Source organism: Rosa chinensis, chromosome 7 (assembly GCF_002994745.2).
Source record: "Rosa chinensis cultivar Old Blush chromosome 7, RchiOBHm-V2, whole genome shotgun sequence".
NCBI classification, from domain to species: domain Eukaryota; kingdom Viridiplantae; phylum Streptophyta; class Magnoliopsida; order Rosales; family Rosaceae; genus Rosa; species Rosa chinensis.
In genome coordinates, this window is record NC_037094.1 from 54,643,263 (window position 1) to 54,655,332 (window position 12,070).

The 12,070-nt window shown below is 37.0% G+C and overlaps 1 protein-coding gene across 2 annotated transcripts; it reads left to right on the top strand.

The window, feature by feature from the left end:
- Positions 1-1,115: 1,115 nt before the first annotated feature.
- On the top strand, positions 1,116-5,534 carry LOC112180680. 2 transcript variants are annotated; one of them, XR_002928405.2, is made up of 3 exons: positions 1,116-1,578; positions 2,794-4,719; positions 5,372-5,534. XR_002928405.2 is itself a non-coding variant. In XM_024319244.2 (2 exons), the coding sequence occupies exon 2, from the start codon at positions 2,794-2,796 to the stop codon at positions 3,841-3,843; it is 1,050 nt and encodes a 349-aa protein (XP_024175012.1). In that variant the 5' UTR covers positions 1,116-1,578; the 3' UTR covers positions 3,844-5,534. The 2 variants fall into 2 exon arrangements, 1 of the variants encoding a protein (XP_024175012.1); XM_024319244.2 differs by having other exon boundaries at positions 2,794-5,534.
- Positions 5,535-12,070: the final 6,536 nt, after the last annotated feature.

Here is a 12,070-nt window from a genome sequence, read left to right on the forward strand (position 1 = left end):
TTGTTTCTGAGAGAAAAATTCTGAACGTTATTTGTATTGTTATTAGTCATGTTCCGGATTTGAATCCTTATTTCAAAATTCGGGGCGTGACAGTTTGGTATCAGAGCGTAAGGTGCATATTCAATGATTTGTCAATACTTTTCGAGTGATGGCCCGTCTGCAGCGGATCCCCATCGTGTGCTCTTCGGTATTGATCAAGTCATTGGTATGTAAGAGTGTTAGAAGTCATCTAGGACGTTAGGTCGTATTAGGAGTTATGAAATACCCTCGGTGTGTTAGTATATTGGTTATTAGGTACTTGTATTGACTTATGCTATGTTTGAGTGTTGTACAAGTTTTAACCACGTATTGCTGTGCTTCCAAAGTAATGGACAAATTGGGAAGCATAATTAAGGATTGAGGTGGACCCTTAGGTAGAGGTCTAGTCTTATGTAGGAACATGATCTTTCTATGGAGACAGTTGAGGATGAGGTGTAGGCATTTGAGGTTGAGCTGCCTGTTCCACTAATGGTTGATGTGATTAATTCTATTCTTAGGTTGAAATGGTGAAAAATGTTGAGGATTTAGGAGTAGTTGGAAATAGAATTGATCTCACAACTCAAGATGATAGGAGTGTGAGAGATTATGAGATAGAATTCTCAAGACTATGGGTTTAGGAGACGAATGGATGCTAGCTTTAGCAAGGTGTAAGGAATAGAGGTGCCTTATCAGCCTTAAGACTTTTCTTATTAAGGCGAAGTGTGATACTAGAGGACCTAATCCCTTGGTGTGTTGTGACAGGCTGTGCTTGATGTCTATAGTAGACTTTTGCGTTAGACTTTTGCGTGTGACTTCTTTTTGTAAAGTGTTTGTGACGACCTGAATTTTAAATTTATAATTTTTAAAGTCGAAAGTTATTATTAAGAAATTTTTATTTGATTTTGCTAAATTCAAAGCTCTTGAAAAATATTTGAATTTTTTTAAAATTGGTCAAATTTTATTTTTGAGCTTAGAACTGGAAAGTAGAGGTCGCCACGAGTTCGCAGCATTTTTCGGTAAATTTTTGGAGTTCCCGAGCTATTTTTAAGGAAATTTTGAAGTTTTGTTGGAAATTAAATTATCTGGCGACGTGGCGTGTCCTTATTGGTTGATAGGCTTAACTTGGAGACCAAGTAGCAGCTGCCAAACGTGTCTTGCATGTGCAAGATCAGTTTGACACATGTCAAGTGGTGGCACTATGTTTGTTATATGCTTGACAAATGGCATAAGCATGATGATGGATGGTTTTGGTTTGGACAAGTGGCCTATTTCTATTGGTGTTCTTTCCCTATAAATAGAACCCAACCAGATCATTATTTCCCCACAATTTTCGGAGCTTTCTCTCTCCTACATTTCTCTCTTCCATTTTCTCTCTCTAGGATTTGTTTTTGGCATAACTTTTGATCCGTAAGTCCGATTTAGGATCCGTTTTCGCCTACGGATTCGTCTTGACGAGCTCTTTCTATTGGTGGAAAGAAAATTCAGATTTGGTGAAACTATTTTTTGACGACCTAGGAGGCTTGATTTTATTTTGTATCATCCACGATTGTCGAAAATAAGGTAGGGGGATCTCGGGGAAACTTTTTATGATTGGATGTTGATTTTATGTGCTTCGTGTATATGTTATTCTTGTTAATATTATTTTTGAATGATTTCTTTGATGGTATTTGAATTACATATATTAAATATACGTTGATCCATGTATGTGCATGTTTTCATGAAGGTTGTTATTTATCAAGTGTAAGGAGTTGGGGGAAAATTATGGTTATTTGGTGATTGTGGGAATTATCTTTTGTGTAGTTGAGTCTAAACATTGTAGGGATCAAGCTCAGGCGAGCCCGTGTGCACAATTAGGTTTAGAATATCGGCGGTATAATTGTCGATATATTTGGGTGATTTGGGCTTGGAGATCAATGTTTCGGACAAGATGACTAGCAAAAGGGGTTTTGGGGGATTTGATTGAGTCAGGGGATTAATTTATATGTTTGGATATTCAAGTCACAGTTGCAAAACTGTAAAGTACACGGTATGGGACGTGTAGGCTTGCGTATTCTGATATATGAATTAACGGGTATATAAATGGAGTTGGATTGCATCATTGTTTGATATGCATGTTATAATTGAAATATATGATGGTATTATCTTTGGTCAATTATCCATGAGGAAGTTTTATGTCCCTACTGAGCCGCTGGTTGAGCTCACCCCTTAACAGATTTTGCAGGTATGGAATCAAGATACTAGAGCAAGAAGTTCCGATATGTATATAATGTCAAATGGGTTGTGAAATTTGTGTTTTCTTTATGTTTGTTTGGAATAAAGAATGAGTACTAGTGTACTATGTGATAAAGACAATGTAATATATGTTTCCGCTGGAATTTTGAGATCTTGTTATTTAGTTGTTAGTCCACGATTTATTTATTTATTGTCACATTTTGATTATAGAAATTTTAGTTCTATAATTAAGATGTGATTCACACCTTAACTCGAGATTATAAGAATAGCTCGAGTCAGGGCGTGACAAGATGGTATCAGAGCACTAGGTTTTGAATCCTATAGCCATATAAGTTAAGATTTTTGTTTTTGTTTGAGAGACTACGTTATGATTTTAAGTTTGATGATACCGTGAAACTTGTTTGATATTGTTGTTGATATTTTGACCTTGTTACATTTGTATTTGTTTGATTCATATCTAGTTGGCAATTATTTGTTTTGTTATAAGGGATATAGGAAATAAATTCTTGGTCCATAACAAATTTAGTTGTTTTCTTTGCTAAGATGGCTGAGCAACAAAGTAATGATATGAATGGCAATGCTGGAGTTATTTTAGCTATTCAAGACATGGCCTCTGCAATTAGACAAAATAATTCGGGGGATCATCATGATAGTAATGCTGAGGAAAGGGTGATGAGGATTCAAGGAGCATTTCGTAAGGCCAAACCTCCTATATTTAAAGGTACATTAGATCCGATGGTGGCAGAAGAGTGGTTGCTTCAGATGAAGAGAAGTATGAATAACCAGAGGATTCCAGATGATCTGAAAGTAACTATTGCTTGTACTTACCTGGAAGGACAAGCTTATCATTGGTGGGAATCAGTTATGACTACTTCAGATACCGAGATATTGGCTTGGGCTGCATTTGAAGAAATATTTCTAGAAAAATATTTCCCAGACACAGTAAAGCAAGCAAAGGCTAAAGAGTTTATGTTTCTTTCTAAAGGGGAAATGACAGTAGCTGAGTATCAAGGTAAATTTGAGGAATTAATGCGATTTTCTCCGGGGATTATACCAAACGAGGCTGCTAAAGCAAAGAAATTTGAGGATGGACTTAATCCCGAGATTAGAGAGAAAGTATCTATTTTGAAGCTCCAAAAGTATTCTGAAGTGGTTGATCGAGCACTTATAGCTGAACAAAGTATCATAGGGAGTAAGTCAACTTGGAAGCCTATGAACTTGCATGAAGGTTATAGTGATAAGCATCTGAAAGTTAATTCACATGAATATCATGGGCAGCAGCAAGCTAGGTCATTTGGGGTAAGTCATGACCCACCACTATGTTATTACTGCAAAGAGGTTGGACACATTAAGAGGTATTGCCCAAAATTTCATCCATACCAAACATTGCAAGTACCAAAACCACAGTATCGTATTCCTATACAACCTCAACAAAATTGGCCAAGACAAACTGCTAGTCAACAACCACAACAGCAAGGAGGACCATTTATACAAGCTAAGCATAATGGAAGGACACCTGCAAGACAATTGGGACAACCTTCACAAGGACAAGTGTACGGTTTTGGTCAAGTGAGTGGACAGACTAAATCCTAAAGGAATAGAAGGTACAAGCTTTTGGTTATAATTTAAGCACTTCAAAATTCTACTATTGGTTAGCTCTAGCAGGTTAAGGAGGTATTATGAAATAATGGTTACAGCATGATTAAATTTCGAGGACGAAATTTTTTTAGGAGGGTTGATTGTGACGACCTGAATTTTAAATTTATAATTTTTAAAGTCGAAAGTTATTATTAAGAAATTTTTATTTGATTTTGCTAAATTCAAAGCTCTTGAAAAATATTTGAATTTTTTTAAAATTGGTCAAATTTTATTTTTGAGCTTAGAACTGGAAAGTAGAGGTCGCCACGAGTTCGCAGCATTTTTCGGTAAATTTTTCGAGTTCCCGAGCTATTTTTAAGGAAATTTTGAAGTTTTGTTGGAAATTAAATTATCTGGCGACGTGGCGTGTCCTTATTGGTTGATAGGCTTAACTTGGAGACCAAGTAGCAGCTGCCAAACGTGTCTTGCATGTGCAAGATCAGTTTGACACATGTCAAGTGGTGGCACTATGTTTGTTATATGCTTGACAAATGGCATAAGCATGATGATGGATGGTTTTGGTTTGGACAAGTGGCCTATTTCTATTGGTGTTCTTTCCCTATAAATAGAACCCAACCAGATCATTATTTCCCCACAATTTTCGGAGCTTTCTCTCTCCTACATTTCTCTCTTCCATTTTCTCTCTCTAGGATTTGTTTTTGGCATAACTTTTGATCCGTAAGTCCGATTTAGGATCCGTTTTCGCCTACGGATTCGTCTTGACGAGCTCTTTCTATTGGTGGAAAGAAAATTCAGATTTGGTGAAACTATTTTTTGACGACCTAGGAGGCTTGATTTTATTTTGTATCATCCACGATTGTCGAAAATAAGGTAGGGGGATCTCGGGGAAACTTTTTATGATTGGATGTTGATTTTATGTGCTTCGTGTATATGTTATTCTTGTTAATATTATTTTTGAATGATTTCTTTGATGGTATTTGAATTACATATATTAAATATACGTTGATCCATGTATGTGCATGTTTTCATGAAGGTTGTTATTTATCAAGTGTAAGGAGTTGGGGGAAAATTATGGTTATTTGGTGATTGTGGGAATTATCTTTTGTGTAGTTGAGTCTAAACATTGTAGGGATCAAGCTCAGGCGAGCCCGTGTGCACAATTAGGTTTAGAATATCGGCGGTATAATTGTCGATATATTTGGGTGATTTGGGCTTGGAGATCAATGTTTCGGACAAGATGACTAGCAAAAGGGGTTTTGGGGGATTTGATTGAGTCAGGGGATTAATTTATATGTTTGGATATTCAAGTCACAGTTGCAAAACTGTAAAGTACACGGTATGGGACGTGTAGGCTTGCGTATTCTGATATATGAATTAACGGGTATATAAATGGAGTTGGATTGCATCATTGTTTGATATGCATGTTATAATTGAAATATATGATGGTATTATCTTTGGTCAATTATCCATGAGGAAGTTTTATGTCCCTACTGAGCCGCTGGTTGAGCTCACCCCTTAACAGATTTTGCAGGTATGGAATCAAGATACTAGAGCAAGAAGTTCCGATATGTATATAATGTCAAATGGGTTGTGAAATTTGTGTTTTCTTTATGTTTGTTTGGAATAAAGAATGAGTACTAGTGTACTATGTGATAAAGACAATGTAATATATGTTTCCGCTGGAATTTTGAGATCTTGTTATTTAGTTGTTAGTCCACGATTTATTTATTTATTGTCACATTTTGATTATAGAAATTTTAGTTCTATAATTAAGATGTGATTCACACCTTAACTCGAGATTATAAGAATAGCTCGAGTCAGGGCGTGACAGTGTTGTTCTATGTGGTATGTTGCATGATGCTAGCTGGACTTCTGTGTGACTTAATTGATTGTTAGGTTTTGAATGATTGTTTGTGATACACCATTATGAAAGATGTGTGCAGCATAATTTGCTAAGGTTTTGAAAGAGCAATGGGTGACCAAGGTTCGACCCATGGTGTCGTTGATGGGTTGTTTTTAAAGAAAAGACTACCACATTCATTCAGTCTTATTACAAGTCAGAAGCGAAATATAGTTATTGTCCAATGAAAGTTAAAATGCGGAAAAAGAAATACAATAACTAGAAGATGAATTATTTTTACTTCTTCCCCTTCGAATGGGAAGGCTCAGCGATCTCCTCCCTGAGTTTGGTGTTCTGATCAGAGACCTCTTCACTGTCCTGTGAGTCAGAACTGGTTGAGTCAAGATCTTCCCAAGGAACATGAGGAGCGGTGCGCGGGCGAGTGGCAGCCCTTTTGCTGGTTTCAGCCTCAGGAGAAGGGTCCTTGTGGAGTGACGCAGCAACTTCCTTGCAAGGGAACCCAGGAGGATGACACTGCATGTTATTGACCTCCTGAGCAAGCTTGTTCATTGCGGTGTGACAGCGGATCAAAGAGTTGTTCATGTCATAGATGTGATCGATCATACATGTAACTCGCCAATCCGTCACCATAATACCATCACGGAGAGAGGAACGCAGTGCATCAATTGAGTCTGACAAGCTTTCCAAGGTGGCCACAGGCCGAGGAGCACGAGCAGCTCAGGAGGAAGAGGACTCGCTGGGATGCAGTCTGGGAGAACGACGAGGCAGAGGAGGAGGACTGCGGCTACGCTCACGTATAGGACGATGGTCCCCAGGACTAGTGAGGCCAGCGCAAGCGACCGCTTGACGACCCTCTTCTTCTAAAGAGAGAACACGATATTGATTGACGCCCATGCGAGCGGTAACCTTGGTTCGAACCATGATGAAGGACAAGGAATTTGAAACTACACGCTTAGACAAAACCGAGTAAAAATCTGAAGGAGACAAAAGGAGGTTTATATAGAGCACAAGATAGGGTTGAGAAAATGTGAGAATTGAAGAAGATGATGTTGAGTGTTTGAGAGAGATTGTTGTTAAAAGGATTGAAGTTGATGAAATGGTGTTGAAGATTTGAGTTTATCTGATGGAAGAAGATATTTGAGTTTATCGGATAGAAGAAGAGAATTGAGAGAGAATGGCTAAAGCTCTGGGGAAATTTTCTTTTCTTTGGTGTGAATAGTCTCATCCCCAGAATGCACCTATTTATAGAACAAGGTGAGCAGATATCCACCGTTGGATGGACGATCTCAGAGATTCAATCTACGCGTTGGATTAAAGTCGCCCGAAAACACGGAAAAGCTGTTGGCGCGTGGAGAGCGCGTAAGGGAACTGAACGAATCTCGAGGTGCTCTGGCAGACAACTTTAGCCGAAAGTGAATCTGATTTCCGTAAAACACTGAAAAGAAGAGTCGTGGCATGTGGACTGTGCAGGGTTTGTTTTTATTCTATTGCTTATAATAGAATAAATAAAAGAAATATAAGGACAGCAGCGAGAGCAGATGGTGCTCTAGCGGTTGGGAGAGAAGTTTTTGTACAAGAGGTCTGAGTTTCGAACCTTGCCTCCTCTTTTATTTTATTTATGTCGCTTATGACATGATAAATATAACACGTGAGCATATATTAATGAAAGCAGCTCTTGCTTCAGTGGTTGGGAGCAAAACCCTAGTGTTCGAGATCGGGAGTTCGAACCTTACCTCTTACAATTATTTTTGGACCTTGTATATGCTCAGTATACGGACGTATTGTATTTTATACGTAGAGCCGTAGCTTAGTAGATTTCTACAGTTTTGGGAAAAATGGAGACAGTATAGTCAAGCGTGGTAGTTGAAGTAGAAATTGATGTGGTCATATTTGGCGGTTGGTTAGTATTCTATATGAACTACAGAAAACCATAATCGGGAGAAATGGACTTGCGATTAAATTTCGGGACGAAATTTCTTTAAGGAGGGTAAACTGTAATACCCCGAAAAATCCAAATTAAATTCCGAGGATTTTTAGAATTGATTTCTCGGTATTAGGAGCGAGTACAAAGCTTGGAGAAGTTGTGGAAGTAGTTCGAAAGATTTTATTTTCGAAATCGAACGTTATTTAGGGGATCTCAAAAAGTGACTTTTTATACGTATGAAATTTGGGAAAACTTCCTTCATAAAAGTTGTAGAGCTCGTCGATACGATCGCGTGCATATGTGGAACGCAATATTCGGAGTTCGTATGAATAAGTTATGAATATTTGAAATTTGAGAATTTTCTATAAATAGGGAAATTTTCTGATTATTTCATTAAGGACGAAAATATTTAGTTTTTGCGGAATAGTCCCTCCCCCGTTCTCTCTCTCTCTCGCTCGAAACCCTTCAGACCCGGCGGAAACCCGCCGACTCGACCCGGCCGAAAACGTCCCCTCCGGCCATCTCCGGCCCAGGACCCGGGCTTCCCTGGGATCACCGCCCCACGAAGAGCCTCCCTCTGGTGTCGATTTGCTCCGCCGATGCCCCGAAAGCTGGATCGAAGGAGCCCAGACAAGCCGATCGGACCCAGCCGGAATTCCCTTTTTCCGGCGATGCATGGGCCGATCCTTCCCATTTTCGTGATCTCCTCCTCCCCCTGATCATCCCCATGTAAGTCTTTCATCACGATTTTGTGTGTAGAACGCTAGATCAAGGTTTGACTTTTTCAACGTCCCTGATTTGATCAAGGATCTGATCGTGCGTCAGAGATTTAATCCAACTTCAAAGCTTGATCTAGGACGATCTAGGCCGAACCAGACTTAGCTCCAGGTATGAAAGTTCATCAACCCTTCATTTTGAAGAAGTTTGTAGTTGACAACTTTTGCATCGGAGGTGGTTGACCGCCGTGTTGACCACCCACTGACCACCGCCTGTGGCGGCGCGTCGGACCATATTTTGAGTTTATATTATCTGGAAGATGATCTACGCATCCATACGAGCGTTTTGATATATTACAAGGTTATTTTAGAAAAAATTGATAAATAGTGGATTTACGTTTTGACGTTACTATTTAACGTTTTTACGTTTTATCCTCGGTTTACGATCTGTGAAGATCAGACCATCGGTTTGACTTCAAATTTTAATATGTTGATCGTATGACTGTCCCGATGACTTTGTGAGGTCACGGGCGCAGATCCAACCGTTGGATCTTCGTATAATTGTGAAATAGTGATTCGGAAGGCGATTCGTGAGAATCTGACCGTCGGATTTTCGTATAATTTTGAGGAGATGTTTGTAAGGACGATTCAGGAAGATCCGACCGTTGGATCTTTGTGATAATTTTGGAGGATGATCCTAAGGGCGATCCGTGAGGATCCGACCGTTGGATCATCATATAATTAGAATCCGACCGTTGGATCGTCTTTATTTTAGAATCCGACCGTTGGATCGTCTTTATTTTAGAATCTGACCATTGGATCGTCGTTTAAGGTTATTTCGTGTTTCGTTTACTAAGCAAAGACCATACTTGATTAGGTACTTGACGGTTTGAGTTGACGAGCGTTTGGAATATTGATATATTTGACTTTTTAGAAGACGCAGCTGGATTAGAGGTGAGTAAACCTCACATGGTTCATATTACGAACCGAATAAATTTAATTACTTTATTTTCTGTGGTAATTGTGTGAAAATATTTATGGAATAAATATTTGTTTTAAATCATATGGACTTGATCAACTACGGTCCATAGGTAAGTAAAATGATTTTATTATACAAATGAATTTCACGGTTTTTATACTTGAACTATAGTTGGTATTAGTAGTCATTCCTGAGCGGATGATTACGTATATATATATTTACGTGAAATATATATGTTGATTGGCGTGTGATTGGTATGATGAAATGATTGAGAATGGATTGGATATTATTCAAGCTATTAATCTCCCATTTAATTGTTGAATAATGAAATGTTGATCATGTGGTGTGAAAGCTATTTTATATGCCCAATTGTGAATATGTGGAAATTATTTTAAGAAGTAAAGATTTATCTTGAAATAATATGTCTCTTTATATGGGTGTACATATACATATATACGATCTATAATTTATAAAGATTGTATGTTGTGAAATTGATTATGTCTAAAAAGTATAATTGTAAAGCCGGGTGATTACAACAACCCCGTGCTTAAGTGAATTACTGGTAAATGTGCTTCGTGGTTATGCTTCGTGGTTGTGCTTCGTGGTTATACTTCGTGGTTGTGCTTCGTGGTTATGCTTCGTGGTTGTGCTTCGTGGAAGCTGTGGGCTCTAGTCCCTTCAGATAGTGCACTATTATACTCTTAGGAAGGTTGCTTACTTTGAGTATACATGCCTTGGTAGTGGCCTTGGTATGCTGCGGCTTACCCGTGCTTTGGTATTATGGACCCTAGCACGTGGATTTATGATTTGATACCAGTCAACCTGGTTTTCCCGTGTTTTGGTATTATGGACCCTAACACGTGGATTTATGATATGTTACCAGTTAATCCGAAAATTCACTAAAAAGAGAAGTATACTTATGTTATTTTGATCAAATATCTATCTATGATATATTTTGAATATGTGAAGGTGTTTGTGAAAAGAAAATCAAGCATGCATTACTTTAATGTTATTTTACATATTAATGTTGCAATATTTGTTGGTTGTGATCAAGCATGTGTTGCTCAAATGTTATTTCACATATTAATGCTGTAATATTTGTTGATTGTTTACTTGAGTTATAAGAATTGTAACATAATAAATCAACAGTTCTTTCTTGTTTACTCACGAGCTGTCAAAAGCTTACCGGGTTTTGTGTTGTTGCAATTCCCGGTACACTATTCAAATTGTGTAGCGGGTAATCTCACAGGTCAGGAGAATCAGAGCAGTGATCGTGCGGTTTAGAGTATTAGTATTAGATTGACAGCATTTGTTTTGTGAGGAGAATTATACTCATTTGAGTTTTACAATTTGATTTGGTGAGAGTGTGCTGTAATAAGTAGCTTGAGGATTTGGTTTATGTAATATTAAGAGGTGTAAGGTGTGGTTGTTTCTGAGAGAAAAATTCAAAACGTTATTTGTATTGTTATTAGTCATGTTCCGGATTTGAATCCTTATTTCAAAATTCGGGGCGTGACATAGATTATCTTAATTTAGAGATTACAGAGCATCAAAAACGTAAGATCACTCTAGATCAGAATACTTTAGTTTGTTATTTTCCACAGAAGAATAATAAGCATATTTTGCATAGTGAAGAACATCCACTAATTAATAGTGTCATAGACCTTATAATTAGCCAAGCAGAAAGTATAAAATTAGAACATAGTCAGTATAATCAGAAATTACAGCAAGTATTAGATTATTTTCAGAAAAATTCCCTACAAATAATTAGACAAAATTTAAGTTTTATACAATCACAACTAGAAGATAATAATAGAAATATACAAAGATTTCCTAGTAGAAAAGAAATAAAAGAGCTTGTAGACATCATTGACAGTAAGCCGAAGCAAGTAGAATTGCAGTCCTTAGAAATTGTAGAACAGCTGAAAATAGAAGTACAGAAAATTCAATTAGTACAAAAAGAATTAACAGAGCAAATAGAAAAATTGCATAGTAAAATAGATAGATGATTAGTTTAATGAATGATTCTAGAAATAATAATAATTACATCAAAGCATTAAAAGAAGTTAGTGAGTTAGAAAAGAACCAATAGGATTTTCAGACTTTACCACAAGTGTTCCTAGTAATAATATTCCCATAAGGCAAAATAATATTATTATCCAATTGATAATAAATTTAGCAGAAAAAATAGATCACATAGAAGAACAAATAGCAAAAATTAATCAACTTTTAAATAGCACATCAGCATCATTACTACCATCATTAGTTACTAAATTAGAAAATTTAACATTAGGCACAAGCAATATAAGAAAAAGAAAAATAAACCCTTTTGATAATAGCAAATGGAACTCTTTAGAAGAAAAGGAAAAGAAATAGTAAGAACCGAAGATATATATCCTAGTGAAGAGGAAGCACAAGACTTTCTTAGAAATGGATTTTTAAGATCACAACAAAATAGACATAATTTATATCAATTAGGAAGATTTGAAAATAGAAATAGCATAGTAAGTAGCATAAGTCAATATGAAATAAGTTGCATAGATAAAGAAGTTATACTAAATTTACTTAGTAATTCGGCAATAGAACAACTTAGAAAATCAAACTATTCACAAATTCATATAGGAACTATATTAATCGGAATAGCAGGATTAACTAGAGCGCAAGTAGGAACTAAAGCATTAGCATACATATATGATGATAGATGGGATAATCACCAACAAGCAGCCATAGCAACAGCTGAA